This window comes from Pezoporus wallicus, unplaced genomic scaffold (assembly GCF_028554395.1).
Source record: "Pezoporus wallicus isolate ANWC-B61680 ecotype Strahan unplaced genomic scaffold, APGP_CSIRO_Pwel_v1 contig_1058, whole genome shotgun sequence".
NCBI lineage: Eukaryota > Metazoa > Chordata > Aves > Psittaciformes > Psittacidae > Pezoporus > Pezoporus wallicus.
Genome location: NW_026635192.1, coordinates 16746 through 40190, shown reverse-complemented (window position 1 = coordinate 40190; position 23445 = coordinate 16746). Strand labels below are relative to the sequence as shown.

The window sequence follows — 23445 nt, the reverse complement described above, 5'->3', positions numbered from 1 at the left end:
GGCACATATCATAGAATCACAGAAATCACAGATTTGAGTTGGAAGGGACCTTAAAGCTCACCCAGTTCCAGCCCTTCATGGACAGGGACAACTTCCACTAGACCAGGTTGCTACAAGCCTCATCCAACCTGGCCTTGAACACTGCCAGGGATAGGGCAGTCACAGCTTCTCTGGGCAACCTGTGCCAGCGCCTCACCACCACCACCCTCACAGGGAAGAACTTCTGCCTAAGAACTCATCTCAATCTCCCCTCTGTCAGGTTAAAGCCATTCCCCCTTGTCCTGTCCCTACAGGCCCTTGTCTAAAGCCCCTCTCCAGGTTTCTTGGAGCCCCTTTAGGCACTGGAAGCTGCTCTAAGGTCTCCCCTTAAGGAGCCTTCTCTTCTCCAGGCTGAACAAGCCCAGCTCTCTCAGCATGGCTCCAGAGCAGAGCTGCGCCAGCCCTCGCAGCATCTCAGTGGCCTCCTCTGGACTCACTCCAACAGCTCCACGTCCCTCTTGTATTGCTGTTCCCAGAGCTGGACACAGAGCTGCGGGGTGGGGGGTGGGTGGGGTCTCCTCAGAGCGCAGCAGAGGGGGAGAATCCCCTTCCTCAACCTGCTGCCCATGCTCTGGGGATGCAACCCAGGACATGGGGGGTGGCTCTGGACTCCAGTACACACTGAAGACAGGCCATGGAAAGCTTCTCATATATTCTCAACATACCTAAGTCCTCCTCCTCAGGGCAGCTCCATTACGTCCCCCAGCCTGTATTTTTGCTTAGAATTGCCCTGACCTAGGGGCAGGACCTTTCCCTTGGCCTTGCTGATTTCCATGAGGTTTCATCATATACATCTAAGGGCTTTAACTGCAAGCAAGCACATTGATTCTGTTTGATTTCAGTGTTATTGTATCAGCCTCATAGATGATCACAAGCATTTCCAATGGCTTGTCCCTTTAAAGACTACTTGGAAGCCTCTGACAAGGGTAACATTTTCTTGCACCAAACACTCCTCCCAAACATGGCAGCCTGCAATGCAGTCATCCTGCATTTGATAGTCAAAGCACAGCTCTACTATTTTAGATGAGCCTTGCCCCCCACATGTTAAATACTGGTTACTGTATTGGATGGGTTTAGATGAGACATAAAATTGCAGACTGTGGGATGCTGGACTCCCTGTGCCATTTTTCCATAGGTTTCAGCCTTTGAACCCTGGCTAAATATCCAGCATGTCTGCATTCTGGCTGGCTAACCCTGCACAAATGAGTAAGGCAGCCTTCCCTTTCCCTGCTGGAATGCATTACTGCAGCCCACAGGGAGTGAGCTACATTCCAGCTCTGAGATTCCTGTGTTCTTCTGGCAGAAAATACACTGAAAAGTCTGACTAAAAAACTCAATGCAATTTTGAATTATATGAAGAAAATGTAAACCACAAATTATTTTAAGTAATTACTTGTGGAAGAAGAAAATCAAGTGGAACAAAGCATTTCCACAGCAGCGAGCAATCTGCTGAAAACATATTACCTATGTCAGTGCTATTAAAAAAGAAATTATGAAGGAAAAGTCTACTTATTCATTTTCACAAGTTCTCTTCCAAATAAATTTAGAATGCAAATCCCAGATGTTCTTGCTATGACCTGGACAGTTCCAAACGGTACTTTCCTGCCTTGTACATATATTATTCTGAAGCTAATTGCTGCACCTCCTCCAAAGCAGCTTGTCACTGACAGTTACAAAAGACCAGCTTGTACATACCATGTCCTCCTCCAAAACCAACATGTTGTTGCCAAAAAACTTAATTTCTCCATCTTCTCAACCACAGTAATTGCAAAAAGAATTTCTAAAGATAAGGCATGTCAACTGGCAAAATGAGAATAAAATTAATGTGAAATATTCAATGAGACACAACTGTGGGGGTTGGACATTTTCCATAAACATTTATACCTCTTTTGCCAGTAGATCTTTCATCACAGACCCAAACATTGGTCAGAGTATGAATAAGAAGCACTTGAATAAGAAGCTGTCGTATATCATCTAGGTGCTACTGAAGACAGAAATCGATGTAATCTGAATGCTCTTAAATTTGGGGCAAGTTCAGTTCTTCGGCATTCAACTCTGCAGGGTAGTCTTTCATCCTTGTTTCAGTAGAGAAGTAATAGGCCCATATGGATGCTACAGGGCACAGTGCCTTAGAGCTGCTCTATCTCAGATGAGAAACATCCTCACTGCACAGCAGTTATCCAATGTCTCAAGGCAATTTTCACAAATATTCGGTACGTTTCCTTTGCTGTACTAGTCAAATTCCATTTCAAGCTCTATTTCATAGCAGTTTCAAATGGGAGATGAGGTATTTCTAGAACACTGTGCAGCAGATGTTGTAATTAGGGAGTGGGTGAAGTAAGGCCAGGAAAACAAAAGCAGGGAGCTATGAAGAGTGAATCGTTTTCCAAGTTTCCCTGTTTCCCCGCTGTGCTATGTTATGTAAATGGCTTACCCTCTGTGCCCCAGCACTGCTAGCTGTTGAAAGGATATGTTCCCAGAGGACTTCCCAGGAGTCTAAGAATTTTTTGTTGGAGAAAAGCACTGGGAAACTGATAAGAATGCCACAGAAGGGTGCAAAGGCTTATTAGTCTTTTAAGGTCTGATCAGAAGGCCACTGAAGGAGAAAAAAGACATTCCTAATGACCTCAGTGGACTTTGAATTGGACTTCCAGTCAGCCCTCGATCAACAGGTTGCATGTATTTGTCATTTCCTTTGCTCTGTTTCAGTGTCACTACCCACCTGCAGGGGAGCATTCCTGGGAAAAGCAGTAGTATGCCCATCAACAGGAATTGCTTTATTTTACTAGCTATTGAAATTATTTTATCTTTTAACCTAAAGATTACATTTTTATATTACAATAGCACTGAAAAATCCCCAAAAGATCATGAGGTTGACAGTGTAAAAAATTAAACTATAATGCAGCAAATGCAGCATATGATGCATACATTTACAATCTAACTACTAGGGATCTACTGTCACTCTGGTCTGGTTTTACTGCAAAGAGTTAAAACTTCTAGAGGCTAGTGGGTTTCTTTTTGTTCCGAGAGGAAAGAGGTAAAAAAACCTGCCACAGCCAGTTAGCCACAGCAGACCGAGTTCTGAAGCGCACATCTGCAAATTCAGCAGATAGGTTCCCCTCTGTCAGGCTGTGTCTCTATGCCACAAGCTCCCTGTGCTGTTAGAGAAGATTCCTCAAAGTGCTCACATTTGAATCCAAACTACACACAAAGATTTCGGAGGACGCATAAACCCCTATCAGCCAGGTACGTTGAACTTATTGGTTTGCCCAAAGCAAACTTGGTTGATACACTTAGCAAATGTTCTCAGAAATACTATGTAAACATTTCTTTCCCCAAGTCTGATTATGGAGGACTTCAAAACTCTGTGTCTGAATATTATTTTGATTGTGCATAATTTGGGAACAGCACTTGCTTTTCAGGGATATGCTTTTTCACTTTGCAAAGGGATACCCAGCAGATCAGTAAAAGAAAAAAATATATACATATACATATATATAACATTGCAAATTAAATTTAATTTGCAAAATAAATTTAATTCTACTGTAGATATCTGTGTTTAAGCCAAGTTAAAAATAACTGCAAACTAATGACAGAATTTAATGGTCAGCAGTGAGCATTTAGCAAGTATGACTGTGCTATCCTGTAATCCATTCTCTCAGTGTCCAATCAGTGCTCTTCAAACACCTTATCTCTGTGTAAATTAAATATGGTTAGGGTTTGCTACAGTTCATAAAATAAAATCATTCACTATTTTGTAGCATTCAGATTACTGTGAAATTACAATGAACATAGCTTTTTTTCATATTGGTAACAAATATTAAGATGAAAATTTGTGCTATACAACAGACCTGATTATTTATTGCTCTCCTGGTTAAAATTATTTTGTTGCCTTATCAGGTAACTGGCACAGCACAGAGGTCAACAATTATTACACAGGGTCAACCAGAACAATAAGTAGTAAACACAGTTTGGGAGGGACTCAGTGCCAAAACATAGTAATGTAGTGACATTTATAAGCCTTAAATTTACTAGGACCTAGGAGACAGTAACTATGGGTGACTTGCTGCCTTCCATAGAAGACAAGAATATCCCATGGCATATGAAATGTCACTTGATATTGAGGTGCCTGAATCCTACCCTTTGTTTCTAAAACACATTCATCCTATAAAACACATTCTGAAATAATACCCTACATACAAAATTGGAAGTACATCCATCTATTTCCATATCAAGCACGCTTCAATTAAATTAGCTAGTGCCTTTAAAAATCACCTCTTTATTTGATCAGTCTGTAAGTAAATCTCCCAATGAATCTATCTAAATGTGAATACCTTGCAATCTCTTCTTGCCACACAAACAACTATCACCTGAAAATACCCAGCTCAAAATCATGTTTGATTTTAAAATAAGATAAAGGTGAATATTAAGTTTCTTCTTTCTGTTTAAAAAACCTTAGCTTCCAGGTCAGATCTCTACAGTTCACTTCTCAAATATGGAGGTTTTAAAAACAATGCTGGAATTCTCACTTATTTGTGTAATCCTTGGAGCTTCGCCTTTTATAAAAATAACAAATACAACGAAGCATGACTTGAGTCACTTTAACTGGTAATTGTCTATGTAACTCCACCCTTCATTATTTATCCATCTTGACTCTGATAGTGGCTTTTCCCCTCTATCTTAACTAATGCTAATCTGACTCCACAATGACATGGTTTTGAGCATAAAGCCACAAAAAAAAAAAAAACTTTATTTTTTGTTGTTGTAAGTTTAGATTTTCACCTTTTGGCCACCTTGAAGCTGTTCATGGTCAGATGAGGAAACAGCAGTGTTGGAAGGTTAGAGGTAGAGGACAGCACAATCAAATATCAACCACACTGTACTAATACACCATAATTAGCTGGAAACAACCTGGGAAGATAAAGCAATTCCAGCAAGTGCCTAAGGAGCTACTCCTGTCAGAGAATCTAGGATAAACATTCTCTCCTTTACTTACTGAACTGCTTGCTTATGTAAAGTTCAAGAAATACTAAGGGATGGCAAGGAGAAAGTGTGTTTAAGTAAGTTTATTTAACCAACAACTTCTGTGTGTTTATCAATCCCACCATCATTTTCATGGGTCACTTCTCCACTGTCTATATGCATCAGTCTCTTCAGACAGTATACTCTGGACTGAGTACTGCTCTAGATTTGGGAAACAGTCTGGGACATTGTGGACACTAATAACTGTCATATGTGGAGATAATTTATATATCTGTAAGAATATAAGAGGAATGCCAGCATTCCAATTAAAATGCTGGACATTTTTAATACTCTTGTTAGACCTTAAATATAAACCAGCCGTCAAATGTAGAATACTAGTATTACAAAACACAGAGCACTAATTTACACATGCACTTGTAGCATCTTCAGCATGAAGACACATATTACTTTTTTGAAAGATCTTGTAAAAACAAAGAAGCTAAGTAATCACTCAGTATGAAAGAAGACACAAAGGAAATCTAACTCAGCAAACCAAATTTACTGCAAGATTCTCTAACAAAACCTTTTTTAATGGTTTATAAGAAACAAGCAGCAGAAATTCCTGTTTAGCATATCACCTGACAGTAAATAACTGGGCAAATCTTCATGCAAATAATAAAAACAAAACCTGACAGAACTGTATTTTAGCACAGCAGTTTGCATACCAGCTTCTGGGCAGGCAGCACAACAGTTCCTGCTGTGCACAAGAACATGCACTCATGGCAATTTGATGTAGTCAGCATCCTCAGCTCCCATGGTTTTACACCGTACACTATATTTTCCCACAGTCTTCAAGTTTTGATGTCACTTAAGTAGAAGACACCGATCTTGACTTAAAAAAAGAAATACTATGTGCCCTGTTTTTGTTGTTAGAGCAAAATGAAAAGCAGAAGCAAGGAAAATATGAATCCTACAGATTTTAAAACATGGAACTGTATTTTAAAATGTGAGGATTCTTGGGATTTTTTGTTTGTTTTCAAATACTTTTTGTTTGTTTGTTTTCAAATATTTGAAAGCTAGTGCATGCCTTTAAGTTCTAGGGATTTGACAAAGGCTGTGACAGTGAACCTGGACATTTACTAAAAGGCACAACTAAGCTGTCACCAAGGGACTGAGCCAATGAACTTAGCCAGTTGTTTCCCTCCCTTGTGTCTGTGCGTTCCAAAGCTCTTCCAGTGTTATCATCCAGGCTGACTACTGCAAACTCTCTCAGATTTTGAACAAAGAGGTAAAAAACGTAAAAGATACCCCTTGAAACCTACCCATGAAAGCATAAGTGAACAGCAAACATCAACAATACAGAATTTGTTCACACTCAAAACACTTGGCAGCAAGACTCGGAAGCAACAAATTCACTTCAAACAGGCAGTTCAGCGTAAGTGTGCAAGACTCACCCCAGCACTAAAAGCTGCTGCTTCAAGATACCTACCTATATGGTTAGAAATACAGTTAGCACTGACTGCTCTTACATGTCTTCAGTAAATTTTGATGTCTTTCTTGTAAACTGCAAAACAGAATCACAGACTGGCCTAGGCTGGAAGGGACCTTAAAGCTCATCCAGTTCCAAGCCCCTGCCATGGGCAGGGACACCTTCCACTAGACCAGGTTGCTCCAAGCCCCTGCGTCCAACCTGGCCTTGAACACTGCCAGGGATGGGGCAGCCACAGCTTCTCTGGGCACCCTGTGCCAGTGCCTCAGCACCCTCACAGGGAAGAGCTTCTGCCTAAGAGCTCATCTCAGTCTCCCCTCAGTCAGTTAAAAGCCAATCCCCCTTGTCCTGTCCCTGCAGGCCCTTGTCTAAAGCCCCTCTCCAGGTTTCTTGTAACCCTTTTAGGCACTGGAAGCTGCTCTAAGGTCTCCTGGAGTCTTCTCCAGGCTCAACTTTCCTCCCCGCTTCGCCGGCAGCCTCGGGGAGAGAGAAGGCAGGAAAAAACGCCTTGTGTCACCGGTCCCACCAAACTTTTAATCCTTCCGGCCCGGAACCACACTCACCCGCTTCCTGCCCGCTAACCGCTTCCAGACCCGTTTCCTGAGGACCGTAGCCAGGCCGGCCTCAGGCGACAACTACCAGCCCCAGCAGGCCGCGGGGCCGCCGTTTCCATAGCAGCGGGCGGGCCCGGAGCGGGGCGCTTCTAGGTCCCAGAGCCGCGAGGAGGACCTGGAGGCTGCAGGTTCTGCAGCGTTAGAATGTTAGGGGCTAGCTGGTTGTAGTTCGTACAAAATCCTGCGGAACTGCACACGTCTCACCTTGATTCACGCCTTGAATCGTAGGAAAGGGTGCCTTTTAGGGTCTCAAAGTGTGAACTGATAACGCAATGTCAACACTAAGTCCTGATAAACAACTCACTATTGAAGCACTGCTAAACAACTCTTACAACAGTGTCTAAACCATATTTAATCTGCTTCTTTGTGTTTATTTTCCTCAGCTACTGACCCAAATATGGCCCAGTCAGCAGACAAAATGTCACTGGAGGTGGTATCAGCTGTCAGTAATTCATCGCTGCTTCAGCCAGGCTTCTCTCTCCTGAATTTTGATGGGCACACTTTCCTTTTTGGGCAGAAAGGATGGCCAAAGAGGTCTTGTCCTACTGGTGTTTTCCTCCTCTATATAAAGGAGAATGAGCTCAAAATGAAACCTGCCTTCTTCTCTAATGACTCCTGTTACCTGCCCCCTCTCCGCTACCCTGCCATTTGCAAGCTCAGAGGCAATGCAGTGTCTGATGAGTACCAGTATATCATCCATGGTGGAAAAACGCCTAACAATGACCTTTCAAATAAGATTTATGTTATGAGTCTGATAAGCAAAAATAGTAAGAAAACCACATTTCAATGTATTGAGAAAGACCTGGATGGAGATGTCCCTGAAGCTAGATACGGGCATACAATTAACATAGTTCATAGTCAGGGTAAAAGCATGAGCGTTATATTTGGAGGGAGATCATACACCCCTCTTGCACAAAGAACCACTGAAATATGGAACAGCGTAGTTGACTGTTTGCCATCTGTGTTTCTGGTTGATTTTGAGTTTGGATGCTGTACATCATACATACTTCCAGAGCTTCAGGATGGACTTGCTTTCCACGTTTCAGTTGCCAGAAATGATACAATATACATTTTGGGAGGTCATTCACTTCAAAATAACACCAGGTCCCCCAGGTTGTACAAGCTAAAAGTTGATCTCCCGCTGGGCAGCCCAGCCGTGACCTGCACCATCTTGCCAGGAGGGATATCTGTATCGAGTGCTATAGTGACTCAAACCAGTGATACTGAATTTGTCCTTGTTGGGGGATACCAGTCTGACAACCTGAAACGGTTGCTATGTAACACCATTGTTCTGGAAGACAGTAATATACAGATTGTTGAAAGGGAGAGCCCAGACTGGACACCAGATATTAAACACTGCAGGATGTGGTTTGGCAGTGATATGGGCAAAGGGTCTGTATTGTTGGGCATTCCAGGGGTCAACAAACAGTTAATTTCAGATGCAAACTACTTCTACATTTTGAGATGCAAAGGAGAAGAGGACAAGGAAGAAGAACTGACAGCACAAATTTGCAGTCAGACATCAACTGAAGACCCTAGAGACTCCACTCCATTTGAAGATTCTGAAGAGTTTTGTTTGAGTGCTAAAGCCAATAGATTTGATGTTGATAATACTGACACTTACAATGAAGCTGATGAAGATGAATCGGAAACAGGCTACTGGATCACCTGCTCTGCCAGTTGCAATATTGACAGTAACACCTGGGTCCCTTTCTATTCAACAGAATTCAACAAGCCTGCTATGATCCTGTGTTCCAGCGGGGCTGGCCACTGGGTCCATGCTCAATGTATGGATCTCTCAGAGACCATGCTTCTGCATCTCTCAGAAGCAAATGTCAAGTACTTCTGCAATGAGCACACTGACGTTAATAAAGGGCTACAAACTTCCCAAAAGGTGGTGCCCCTGAAAAAACAACCCATGAAACCACTTCCCAAAAAGACAACCATGAAGTTAACATCACCAGCGAAAAAGTCCTTTCTTCGGAGGTTGTTTTAATAGATTTACTCTGCTGGTTTGTATTCACCTGGAAGGAAATGAAATTGCAGAGACAGCTGGTAACGGTTGAAATAGGACTGGTTATTTGATTTCAATTATCTCAATATTTCAGTTGCGCTTCAAAGCTCATGAATTTATTTCGTCTCTTGTGTGTATTTTTATAACATCCAGATAGGAACCCCATCACAGAGAGCATTGTGCAAACACACAGCCAGATGCTGGTAACTGTGTTCTGTGTTTCATGGCACAAATTACCCCCTCATTATCCCCAATGAGTTTAATGGAACTGCTGGTAGGATAAGATATTACCCCATGTATTGAATGATTATATGTCAGTTTTGACTACAGATGTAGAATATTATCTCATAATAAAAATCAAACTTTTTTTAAACCACTGTGCTCAACAACTTCGTGTTTATATTTTTAAAAAGCTAGTAAGCTAATAAAGTTTATAATACAAGTTATTGCATTTTTTTCACCTACTCATGGGGTAAATCAAGCACTGTAAATCCCAAAATCTATGAAAGGACAGCATGTGTGCTTAGGAGGTCCATCTGAAGCTTGGTAAGGGGTCTAGCTTCACATCCACCCCACGCTATGAGCTCCTGTTGACTTCAGAAGAAGTTCCTTCTGATGAACAGGACTTTTATAATTTATTCCAGCTCCTTCCCTATGCATTTCTTTCTCTGCTCTCCCAGGGTGACTGTATAGAGTGTGAAAGCTTAAAAGTGCAAGCTGCAGGTCAGAGCATTTCACTGAGCCAGTGGACCATTGTGAGGGTGGGAACAAATGCAGCTGGGTTCTCAAAGCACAAGAAGACAGGATTCAGATTGAAAAGGACATCATCAAGGTTGAATAGCCCAAGAGTTTACTAAGATTTCTGTGGGTTCTCTTACTGCCTATTCATAAAGCCTCATCACTTTATTGTTTTTATTTTTATTACTGCTCCAAACATCTTTTCCAAAAATATATACCCTCAGCTCAACGTTTGTGAGCCAACAATAATAGCTCAGTATACACAATCCAGCTCTCATGCTGGACACCTATATAGAAAAGAAAACCAAGAGGAGCTGTCAGCCATTTGATCACTATGTGCAGACCCTGAGCAGCCACAAATTAGTATGTGCAGCACAGTATTCCTATAAACACAGTCATGTATGCACAGTACTCCCCTTAAAACTTTCACAACTCAACAGCAGAGGAAAGTAAAAGTCAACCATATAAAGTTTCTTTTTCCAACCTTTTCATGTGCTGAGGGAGCTTAAAGTTCAGGTAGAGCTTGTAAATGGGAGGTATTCACCTCCACCACATTGACTCTCCTCTCACCAGTCTGATACTGGTATAAATTTGCAGATTTCAGTACCAGCTTTCTGTTTCCTTTGCCATGCTACTTTACGTAAGATCTGAATAGTGAGTTTTCCAAGGAATAAATGAATATCATACTCATGTAAAGTCCCTTCAAACTGGTGAAATTAAATTGTCAGCATCCCCATTCCCTTTTGTAGGTTAGTCACAGCTCTTACTGAGCAGAATTGTCATTAAAATATGCATTCATCGTGCACTTTTCATAGACTTCATTTGCATCAACCAAAAAAGAAAACTCACAATGAAACTGAAGCCACAATATAACAAAAGCAACAAAGGTAGACAACATACTCAAACAACAAAACTCCATCCCTCATCCCTTCACCATTGTACAACAAAAGACTCCCCACAATAGCTGTACCAGTGCAGAAATGTTCCATGGACTGGAGCAGCTCTGCTCTGGAGGCAGGCTGAGAGAGCTGGGTTTGTTCAGCCTGAAGAAGAGAAGGCTCTGGGGAGACCTTAGAGCAGCTTCCAGTGACTAAACGGGCTACAAGAAACCTGGAGAGGGGCTTTGGGCAAGGGCCTGTAGGAATAGGACAAGCAGGAATGGCTTTAACCTGACAGAGGAGAGATTGAGATGAGCTCTTAGGCAGAAGTTGTTCCCTGTGAGGGTGCTGAGGTGCTGGCACAGGTTGCCCAGAGAAGCTGTGGCTGCCCCATCTGTGGCAGTTTTCAAGGCCAGGTTGGACAGGGCTTGGAGCAACCTGGTCTAGTGGAAGGTGTCCCTGCCCATGGCAGGGGCTTGGAACTGGATGAGCTTTAAGGTCCCTTCCTACCTAAACCATTCTATGATTCCATCAAGTGACATTCAGGCTGAGATAATGCCTGGTGGCTCAGGCACTGGTGGCATGGTTGCAGTATGTTGGGAGCATCTCTGTATTTCCAGAACTGACTCCTGCAGTCCCTAGGAGCCGAGAGCATGTTGCAAACACAAGCCCACATTATGGCCCCTTCCAATTCTTATCTGAGTTGTCATTCTTTAAGGCTGTGGCTATGACAATTCAGAGTCAAACTTTACAATATTCCTCATCAGGCACATACCATTAGTTTATTGTAAGATTAAACTGTGGAGTTTTCTAATGCTTTATTTGAGCAGGATGGAGAAATTGCTTCATCAAACCACATCTCAGCCTCCAAGTGACGGGCATTAAATCACAGCTCAGAGACTGTAGTCACTGCAGGAAGAAAAAATCATAAGTAAAGCAAAATATAATATTCCAAAGGACTCAAGGAGATACATGAACATTAGCCTGTGAAGAAGACATTTGACATAGCATTCAAGACTGAAGAAGGTACTTAACTCCCTGGTAATTCTGAGGACACTTTTGAGTCATATACTTGTTAGAGCATTGATTATCTTCAAAAGCAGCTAATCAATACAAGATGTTTCTTCCTCAGGCAATTTTGAATTAGAAGATAAAATGAAGTAGATTTGAGTGCAGAAATAAAGCTCTATTGTATCTGCATCTGACTGACCTATGTGTTTTGTAACCGCAACAAGCAGCATCATGGTTCCTAGCCACATTTTAGTAAGACTATGCTGTTATGATCAGCTTTTATGAGAATAATATATGGATTTTACTGCTACTGAAAGGTGCTTGGACCCTGAACTAGCTAATTAATCTACAAGAAAAGCACAGCACAAACTTTAGTGGTAGCACAAAGGCATGTGTCATTGCTCAGAGTGACTCATTGCACCAATTGAAAGGAGTGGAAATAATGCAACTGGGAGCCCAAAGCAAAAAGAAAACAACTTAATATTGAAAAGGAATCTGTAAAGTTATTTACTGATAGATTCAATGTACTAAAGACAGATAGCCTGGTTTACTTATTATTACTATTACTATGATTATTATTACTATTATTATTACTATTAGTATTATTGGCTACAGCTCCCTCCTGGTTTTATTTCCTACTCTATCCCATTTCAGACAAGGCTAACTTCTGGGAAGGGCTTGAGCAACAACCTCTGAACATCAAACACCAGTTTAGTGTCTGTCGTTCACCTTTGAAAATGGTGACACCGAAGTCTATTTTTTCTTTTAAAAAAGCAAGACAGTAATCATATAAGCTGTCTGATTTCTCAGTACATACACTGGTAGTGTTCAAGGCCAGTTTGGACAGGGCTTGGAGCAACCTGGTCTACTGAAAGGTGCCCCTGCCCATGGCAGGGGGTTGGAACTACATGACCTTTACGGTCCCTTCCAACACAAACAATTTTGTGATTCTATGATTCTATGACTTTCTGAAGTGTAATAAACAGAAGCTACAAATAATGAACTGAAAGATAGATTAGAGCTAATCTTTACAGTTCAGTCTATGGTGAGGAGCCAAAATTTGATGCAAAGGATGCACAGAAGCCAGTAAAGAGGGTTAATGTATCAGCATGGACATAATAGTGCAAGGCTGATTTCAAACAAAGAGATGGTATTTGTAAATGAAGCAAAAGTCATTTACAGACTAAATAAAACTGATTTAAATTAGTTTAGTTTTCTATCCAACAGTTGCCTGTGAGGAAGGGTGCTGACAGGACTGCTGAGAGTCACAGAGTAATCTTTATTTGATTAATTTAATGAATTTAATGAATTCCAAAAACAGGGCTGGAATCACAGCTGATTCTGGGTATTAGAACAGCCTAAATATGAAAAGCATACACAATTTGAATGAAAAGTAAGACTGGTACCATGAAATCATGTGCACAGCTGAAAAAAACAGTAAGGCAAAGCCAAAAACTTAAATATTTATAAAACCTTTATATTAAATAGGTTTCATGAATTAAGAAACTGCAATACATTAAGAAAATTTAAAAATGAAGCCATGTAGTGAGACAAAGCACAGAACTCAGTATAGTCAGAAATTAGGATGCTGTAAATATCTCTTTTTTTTTTCTGAACTATATGACCAAAATTCAAAGCTGATGAGCTTGAAGTCAGTAAAATTATTCCTGTGAGGAAAAAATAAGTGACACCAGAATCTTGGCTTCTAACATAGTTCACAGTGTTTCATAACTGTTTCATAAGCCATTGAATAAAAACAAACAAAAAAAAAGATACATAATATGATTGTATAAAAACTACAGTCAACATTTCAGAACAAGAAATTATTTACCATGAATTACGCAAGGATTTGTACCAAGTATTAATGTAGAAACGAAAATGTGAATATTTGAAAGAGTACCATCAATAAGTGTCTTCATTTTTCTAAAGTCTTTTCAAAATCAAAATGTTCAACATCATACTGTATAACCAAGTGATGCACCTGTCCAGAGTCAGAATTTCTTTGCCTTTTGATGCATGGCTGTGTGCGTGCAGCATCATTATTTGATCACCACTTATAAAAGCATCACTTGCAGGTACCTATCCTTCCAGTGCTGCTTGTTCTAAAGAATTCAAAATTCTCAAGAGAGATTCTTGATTCATAGAAGATGTCAACAATGGGGAAAAAGAAGATTAAACTAGATTCAAGTCAAGAGAAAAGAAAAGGTGAAAAAAAAAAAGCAGTTCTTTGTGTCAGCTATTTTGCCCACAGCTGCAGAATGTGAAATGTGTCTTGATGGCTTAATATTTCACAAAAGAATATTTCCATGTGTCACTGCATTCCTCTGTTCCCATCCAGGTTCTGTTCAGTCTGATGAGTTACCCCAGGATATAAGCCTCATCTTGAAAAATCATACATCTATGGATATTACTCAGCCTTTTGAAGGCAGTGAGATGATTCACTTGCTGTTACATCAGCAGCTTGTTAAAGCAAATTTGGAATTTAAAAATGTTAGCAGATGCACTGAAATTACGTGTAAAATGAACAGTCCGGTTTGTCTCTCTAGTGGCACATATGCATTACAAAGAAGAGGTTTGGATTACTTGGGGATGAAATTCATTCCTGTGCAACAAAAACTTTTACACCATTTGGAGTGAAAATCACTGTGAGGTGAGTCAGGGTTGTTAAACCAGGCCCTCGGTTCGTCAGGAAGAACCAAGGATAAGGCATAAGGTTGTTCCAAATCTACATACAGAGGAAAAGTGTGCAACTATTTGCATAATGAAGTATATGCCAGCCAAAAATGCAAATTATATATGCATTTACTGGTAAAGGATGCTCTTTATACCTGATATTTATACTCCCTGGAAAACAGCTGTATTTGTTGCCTGCATTGGTTTGTAAAGAATGATTCCCATGGAAAGCCAGTATTTATGTGGTATGGGAAATACCTGCTTTATTCCAAGAATTGAAAAAATGTAAATTAATGTAGAAATGAACACTTGTAAGTGCAGATGTAGATGGTACTCTATACAAAAGATGTTGTAGTCCTTCTGATGGCTTAAAAAGTACATGTTTTAAGTAAAAAGTATTATTCCAACTGCAAATTTTGACATAATATTAAACTATGTTTAAAGAAACCATATAAAAATAAAATCCTGAATCACAGAAAACTTTAAAAATACTTTAATTAAAAAAATCAAAAGACATAATAACATCAATATTGGTACTAATTGCTAACACTTTATTTTTTCATTGCATAAATGGTAAATACCAGACCCTCAAAGATATAGTAACTAATATGAACAAGATACTACTAATCTCAGACCATTAAGTTGCTGTTCCCTTACATTCATAAACCAACGTCTGACACATCAAAATGAAAATGAAAAGCAGATTCTTTTAGATCCATACTTTGATTGTTTCTGCATTTAATCTTGCTTCAGAAAAATTACTCCAAGCACAGTAATGCCCTAGCTACAGGTGCAGAGCTGAAAGGCTAGATTTCAGGCCATTTCAGGTACTTCTGAGTATATTTCATGAATATGAGGTTGGTGAGGCACTGGCACAGGTTGCCCAAAGAAGCTATGGCTGCCCCACCCCGGCAGTGTTCAAGGCCAGGTTGGACGGGCCTTGTAGCAACCTGGTCTAGTGGAAGATCTTCCTGCCCATGGCAGGGGGTTAGAACTGGATGAGCTTCCAACCCAAATAATTCTGTGATTCTATTATTCTATTAATATTGAATTAAAGACAGATAAATTTAGTATATTAATATACTAGATATTACTTCAGAAAGGCAAATACAACCAGCAAAATGAGTCAACTAATACAGTATGAAGGAGGAATGCCTACTAAACACTTCTGTAATAACATGAAATACAATATGCAGTAATTTCAAGACAATTCATTGCTTTTTAACTCATCTGGTACACCAGCTATCCTTGAGGTTAATAAATACCATTCCTCTTTTACAATTTGGAAAATGAGACTATGAGTGTGGTGTATCACAGATGGGAAAAGCTCAATATTGGATACAACTGGAGGACATCAGTAGTGGTAAGTGAAATACCCTAATAGGTTACATTAGGACATCAGAACAATGTCATGTATCTGATCAAGGTAATATCCATCTCCTGAGAAATGGGTCTGCTGTGACTAAAGGTGTTTGGGGAAACTGTGGGCCTGCTGGTATTAATTACAATTTACTGGTGACTTCTGGGACACCAGGAATTCACTAATACAAATACTAATACAAATTATACCAAAGTTACCACAGAAATCTAAAATGCTCATGAAGCACCAAGCTGCACAGCAGAGCTTGAATGTACTTTGTATAGTGAAATAACCAACCACAAAGTACTGTAAATCCTGATTTAGGAGCACGAGTTTGCATTTTAGTTTGCATTATTTATGATAAAAATATCTTTAAGAGATTCCAGCTACCTTTCCTCTATCTTCATATAGGAAATGAGCATTGTGATACCACCAGCTGCTCCTAAGCATACTACAATACAAATGTTAAATAATAATATTTTTTAAAGTGTGTGAGATCAAAGTTTGCATCTTTACTCAGCATTTTATACAAAAATAAGTGAACTTTGTCCCCAAACAAATACCCAAATGTCTTACTGATGAGGCTTTACTTATAAAAGCCAGGGGACTGTTAATAAAATAATCAAACCCTCTTAAGAAGTAAAAACCAAAATAGTTTTAAAAACAAACAGCCTGCTCCCTTTTTCAGCAACTGTCATAACTCTCCACAAACATACTCATTTGAAAATGCTACTTTATATAAATCTTGTTTACTTTGGCTTTCTCACTTCTAAGCAACATGCTAAGACCAAAATAAACTGAAGAACCTTCTTTTCAATTTGTTCCTGCTTTCATCTCACAGGACAGCTGAGTTACCCGATACCAACACACAACACATAATGCATTGCCTCTTGGAAAATCCCAACAGACATGGTGCTTAACTCCACTCAGCACCTTTAACAAGGAATGGAGAAATTATATTTTCACACTTCCCTGTACCTCTACAGCCCTGAAAAACAAGCTGCCTCCTTGCAGGAAGACACCATTATAAACCCAACAACAAATGCTCCTTTACATTTAGACTTCCCCTGAATCATTGCTTTCCAAGATATCCAGTGTCACAGGGTCACCTAAAGTATCCTCTGTATCAGTGGTAAAGCCCTAGTTTCTTGATGTTTTATGAGCATTCATGAACTTCTGGAGGTACTTTGAGGTATATAGCCAGTGATGTTTCAAGACATCCTCCATCTCATAGCATTTGGACTGCCTGGCATTCATTTTTCGGAACCTCCTAAACAGTTTGTTTCCAGACTCGTTTCCTTCACTTGCCCAGGCCCCAATGGACCCATCTCTTTCAATGATTTCAGGAACATGAGCAAGGGTTTTGTGGAAATAATTTGTAATCTTGCCTTCATATCTGTACTTGAATTTTGTAGATAGGAGCTCGGCAAAACGCTGTGAATTATAGCTATACTGGCACAGCAATTCTGGACATTCCTTAGCAGGGCATGAGGATCGCCACACTGGCTTCATCTTCAGATAAAGGTCCATTAGTTCTTTTAGGGCCTTATGCCTTTCTTCACACTTTATTAACTCACATACTGCCTCTACTGTCTCTTTGGACATGAGTTTTCTAGCAAAATTTCCACTCATCCTCATCATAGGCTTCAAGTTCATCTTTTTCCTGAGGTGTTTGTCAAGTGCCAACTGCCACCTCTTCTTCTCCTCTTTAGACACATCAGGATTCTTATAAACTTCACAGATCTCCATCTGGAAAATCCTGTAGAATTCTGCTGCATTTCCAATGTCGCAGTGCAACGCATCTATGGAGGGAACGGTCTCTATAAAAGGTTTGGCTGAAACACCCTTCACTCTGTCACGGAGCTTATCAACAGATTCATGATATGGGTTGGACCTCCATATTTCATATCGCTCCAGATTTTCAGCATGGCTCCTGGTTATGGAGTGAAAGACCACATTCTTGGATGCCTCCAGACGGGTTGCATCACACAGGGTACAAATGTAAGTGGAACCGGAGGCCTCCAGCCCTTCCACTTCCCGCACAAGTTTCTCATCATACCCTGTACCCCTAAAGATGAATTTGAATGTTCTCAGGATGCCTCCCATTTCAAGTAGCAGTTCACTGTTTTTCATAGCCTCTCTTTCTGCTATTAGGGGGCTCAGGATTGCTGTCAGAGTTTCATGATCTGATTCATCAGCCAGCATAAGGCACAGGGGCTTGCAACACAGCTCTGAATTGGGCTTTACTTCTTCAAAGATCCTCTTGCTTTCATTCCCATGTGCTATAGCAATGTTCATGACTGTGAAAGAAAAGCGAACAGCCTTCTCTGGGACAGCAGGCCCACTTCCATGCTTTTCACTGACATCTCCCATTCCATCACAGGACTCTTTCACTACCACAGTGAAGGGACCATTCAAATAGTCATCCAGGTTTTTCGCTTTCATGCCTTCCAAGATCTCCTCCTCCATGTCCTTTAAGGCACAAACCAAGGCTGCATCATACCGAAACCTCTTTGTAATTGTGTCTACTGGGTAGTCATCAATTGAGAGTGGCAATCCTGATAGTCCATCTATAATTCCCACTTCTGTGTTAGTGGACACATTTTTCAAGGGAGGTTTCCACTCAAATGGATGATAACCTGGTAGAAGGGCTTTCTCAGCAGTGCGAAGAGCATGCAAAGGCTGAAAGATCTGCCTTCCAGTGACAGCTTTTACTGTTCTATACATTTTATGATACTGGCTACAGCTGAGAAACGTGTTGACTCGAATTGCCAAGCAGACCGCAGGGTGAAGTCCACATCCCCTCCCTTGCATTATAGCCTCCAATTCATCTGCTTGTTGGTGTTCATTTTTTGCTCTTAAAGCTAGCAGAAACAAAGTCATGCATACAGATTTTATATCACCTCCCTCTTCTTTCTCAGCAAAAGCCTTGACTTGACGCTTCAGTTCTCTCAGACGATGTTTCTGAGCTCTCCTGGTTAAAGACAGGAGATGCTGCCTTGGTCGGCCACCTTTATTTATGTGGCTGTAGAGCTCTCTATCTTTCGTCTCCTTGTGGCTGGAGAGGTGTTGACCATATTTTTCATGCAAGATCTCTTCCTCACATTCCTTTACAGTGCATCTTATACCCAGATTATCAAGGATGTTCAGGAAGGATTTCACTGGGGTGACCAGATCAGTAGAGAAGCAAGGATACCAGCAGGAGGGGCAATAGCTGCCCATAACCTTGAAACATTTAAGGATGCAGGTTCTGCAAAACAAGTGCCTACATGATGTTTCCACTGGATCTGCCAAAATATGCTCACAGATCTGGCAGGAGATAGATTTAATGAAATCTATGGGGTAATTAACTGCAAGGAGCTTGGTGCTGAGATGTATATTCTTGCAACTGACAATCTCTTTCATTAAATTTTTGTTTATCTGGGCTTGGTTCTTTACATTTCTGTTTATTTGAGCACATTCTGCAACCGTTTTCGCAGGCTTGCCATACTGTACACTGGGTGGCTGGCTTTTCCTCTTGACTCCCTGACGGGTAGTGTGGCACACATCACAGTTTGGAGAGTGGCGTTGCCACTCCTTCATGCTGTTCCTAGAAAAACATACTTTATATGGAGTATTACTGAATTTTCTATGGATAATGCTCCAACAATCATGACAGAATCGAGTGGGATGGATAGTATCAACATCCCCCCGCACATCAATCTTAAAAACCTTAGAGATAAGATCTGGCCAAGAGGTTGCTTTTTTCTCTCTCTTCCTCAGAAGCCACAGAGTTTCATCATCCACTGGCCCATGCACTGGGTGAGTTCTGTTGTAACAATCAGTTTTAAATGAAACTCCACAGATGCGGCAAAGTTGCTTCAGATTGTTCTGATGAGCTTTATTGTCTTGTGTTTTCATGTTTTTGTCATCATTCTCAAGTACCTGCCTATTGCCCATTAAGTCCATGTTTTCTCCTCTTGGCACTGCTTCATCTTTACACAGTATGATTTCTTTCCTGGAAGAAGCAACTTCTTCTGCCTTACCCATGTTTATGTCATCAGAAGGTAGTTTTTCAAATGATCTCACTTTAAACAGCTTGAATTTCCATTCAGAAAAATTGGTATACAGATGCTGAATTTCTTCAGGCAGGTCCATTTGTGATGCTACTGACATCTGCTATCTGGCAGAAACCAAATCACCTGAGAGAGAGAAAGAAGCAGTAAGTTAGGTTATCGTCCAAAATGAATAATGATCCCATGGCTTTTAATAGAACAGTTCTAATCACTTTAACTGAGAAATGGTTTGACAGTGAGTTACTCATCCAAAACAACTACTGAACTGAGAGGCCCAGACGTGGCTGCCCAATCAGTATCTCATGTTCATCACCGGAATGAGTTTTGACTTCTATCCTGAGGCATACACGTGTCTATTCGATAACCAATACATCTTATATCAAGCCATTAGTCATCTGGTCTGAACAGCCAAATCTGCCCCATCCTTCTTATAGCTGACTCAGCTTATCATAAGTAAAGTTACTACAGACAACAGGATTACATTCTGAAAGCTTGGTGCTTTTATTATATGAAAATGAAAGTGCTACAGTTCCCTGGACTCCAAAGGAGATGGGGCCATTTACACTGGCTGCAGATTTGCTCTAGAAAGAATACTCATACATTTTAAGTTAGTTGTCTGTTGAAGTACCCTCTTGAGAAGTCTCTCTGTAATGATAGTGGTCCTGGAAAGATGAAACAAGTATCTGTTCAAATTTGACCCCAATTTTAGCTTTCAAAGATAGAGCCAAAAGGAATATCAATGTGGTTGCCATGGAAATACGGTATTGTATAAAAATAAAGACAAGACTGTTACCTCAAACACTGAAACTTTTTGCTACTGCATTAGATTTAGAAAACAAAATTGTGTAGAAACAACAGAAGTGACTAGCCTATTTTTTATTACGTGGCTATGAGAAATGCCAAGTAAGCAGTGCAGAGAAGATTCAGTTATGCTCTCTATAGTTTTACCGATCTGTTTGGTGTAAGTAATAAAAATTAGGAAAACTATATACATTAGGACTATACACTAGAACTAAAAATGACGTGGGTATGGCTGAGATTTCTTAAACTGATTATATTGCCACTTAGGAATTAATGTAACTTGCTATAAATCTCACTGCAGTATCTATTCAGAAGACATCCTTCATAAGAAATACATCCAAATTATGGTCTAAAGCAATGATGCCCAGGGTGCTTTTGAGATTATTTCATTTATAATCTTTCAATAAGGCATCATTTCAGTACAGTCCTTCAAAGCCCATTGGGAAAGAACCACATGCTTTAATTAAGCTCCAGACCCAAAATGACATATCAGTCTGCTCAGCTCTTTCCTTAAAAGCTGTGTATAACTTCAAAATAATTCATTAGGCCTTGGCAACTAAAATTTAGGTTTGTTTTCTTCCCAGCTCCTCTTCATTTTGTCCCACTGAGAACAAGCTGCCCATATCACTGTACCCAGATGCCTGCATTGCTCCATTCAGCTGCCTATACTGCTAAATATCAGCGACTGCACAGTCCCCTGCTGTTCCTCACAATCCAGCCTGGCAACAGGCTGGTTCATAGATCTGTGTTGTGCAGCTGTGCCCAGATGTGTGTAGAGCATTACCACTGCCTCACTTTCTTGGCTGCATCCTGTGACAGACTTGGTGAAAGCTATCCTCTGAGCAATGGGCCACTTGCCCTGAGTAGTCCTGAGTTCCTATTACCTGCAGAGTGAGCAGCCAGTTGCCCTATACTGTCCACAGTTCCTTTTCTTCTGCATAGCACCCTATAAAATGTGTGATATCACCATCTCTGGCAGCACCTTCAGAATTTCTTAAACTATGAGCAATGCTTCATCAGGGCAGTATCCAAGCCATTGTAAAGAATCAGCAAACACTGAGTACATTTAGAGCAAAATATGTAGTAATTTCTACTCTTCTAACCCTTTAACTGAGTGCCACCATAGTGCCATTCTCATTTCCAGACCCATGATCTAACTCTTCCTATTAATCACCAACTCCAATGAATCACATAGGGTTTACCCCTGCTAAAGAAAGTTCAAGCATTCTTTTCTTTTTTTCTCTTGCATTGAACATGCCCTTTGCAATAGATAGCTGTTGCCAACAAACTACTCATCAAACAGTTTTAATTGCCTAGCTCTCAGGCAGTGGAGATTTCAGCAGTTGTCTTTGGAAGAGCTAGAAATATTCTCAGTGCTAGGAATATTTCATAGTACTTATGCTGAATTTGCCTGTATTGTTATTCTAGTTGGGGGGCACAGTGAATAATCTTTCTTCTTCCTGCCTACTCCACTCAGATTCTTCATGAGTGAACCCCAGGCATGAACCCCAGCCATCGTTGCTTAATGGACTCTGACAGCTGTGTTCAGTATCACCCTTTTCTTCAAAAGGGACAGGAAATCCCTTTTCTTCCCAGATCACAGTGTTTCATACATTTCTGAAGACAAGCAAGATTGCAGTACTCTTACATCAATGAGGACAAAATGAATAGAACAACCTCTAAGGTGAGGAAGCACATATAAAATAAAATCACTGACATGCACATTAAACCAAGAGAAGGAATTGACACTATGTCCTACAAGTATCTGGGATGCTGTCATTAGTACTGCCAGCCTACCTTTAGCTCACTGTCAGTTTGTAGAGGCTGCTGCTATGTCTGCCCAGTTTGCTCCCAATGTCAAGCTTACTCTCCCTCTTGCATGCTCTTGCTCTGTGTTCCCTCTTCTTTTAAAAGCCACTGTAAAGCTGTTTATCTCACTTATCCCTGCCCTTCTAAGTTCCCAGTACCACCCTGGTCCTAACCACAGGTTACTTCAACTAAAAAGAATACAGCACTCTCAAATTCAGGTGGCACCTGGCAATTTATGAGGCTTAACCACAAAATTCACATAAACAAGGTCTTCTTGTGTGAGACTCCTGGGCTCTCAGATAAGTATGCAGACTCTCTGAGGAGCACCTGCACTGTTTTTTAACACCAAGTTCTGCATCTGCCTTTCTTCTTTATAGTTTCAGAGCTGCTTTCTCCACTGTTAACTCTCAGAGAAGAGAACCTGGTGTCTAGTCAGATCACTGTCCCACATAAAAGCTATTTCACTGAAGGCCAGTGGCCTACTTCAGCAGGGCACAGCAGCCAAGCTTCTGGGTGAATTAACAATGGAGTCAAAAAAATGTCCTGATAACCAGCATTTAATTTTCAGTGATATTAGTTCTTTGGCAATGTATGTCCAGGATCTTGAAGGCCCTGGGCAGTGAGGACAAATCCACAATATAAAAGGCCCCAAAATACTCCAGATCTTCTGATTCTAGATCTGCAAGGTTGGGGGGGGGAGGGGGGGGGGAATACCCACACAAATTTCTGAGGAGAAGAAACATCCCGTTTGGGATATTTGTGGTGGGTGGCTAATAGGGGTGGCTGTTAAACTGTTTCTTATCTCCAAGCCAAGAGTTTTCTCGTTTGTAGCCTTCTGGTTCTCTCCCCTATCCCACCGGCGACGGGTGCAGAGTCCCGCTGCGTTCCGCCGCACAGCCGGAACCCCCAGCGCTATGGTCATCCGTTGAGCAGCACCTCGTCAGGGAACGTGTCTCTGCTTTCCCGGCTTGGGGAGCATGGCCAGAACAGCTCCAGCCTTGT

The 23445-nt window shown here is 40.8% G+C and overlaps 2 protein-coding genes across 2 annotated transcripts; one reads left to right on the top strand and one right to left on the bottom strand.

The window, feature by feature from the left end:
* Positions 1–7428: 7428 nt before the first annotated feature.
* On the top strand, positions 7429–9394 carry RAG2 (recombination activating 2). The gene has a single exon (XM_057411494.1). The coding sequence runs from the start codon at positions 7502–7504 to the stop codon at positions 9098–9100; it is 1599 nt and encodes a 532-aa protein (XP_057267477.1). The 5' UTR covers positions 7429–7501; the 3' UTR covers positions 9101–9394.
* Positions 9395–15816: 6422 nt separating this feature from the next.
* RAG1 (recombination activating 1) lies at positions 15817–22526 on the bottom strand. The gene is made up of 2 exons (XM_057411480.1): positions 22432–22526; positions 15817–19959 (listed from the first exon to the last, which is right to left on the bottom strand). Exon 2 carries the CDS (start codon positions 19931–19933, stop codon positions 16919–16921), a length of 3015 nt encoding a protein of 1004 aa, XP_057267463.1. The 5' UTR covers positions 19934–19959; positions 22432–22526; the 3' UTR covers positions 15817–16918.
* Positions 22527–23445: the final 919 nt, after the last annotated feature.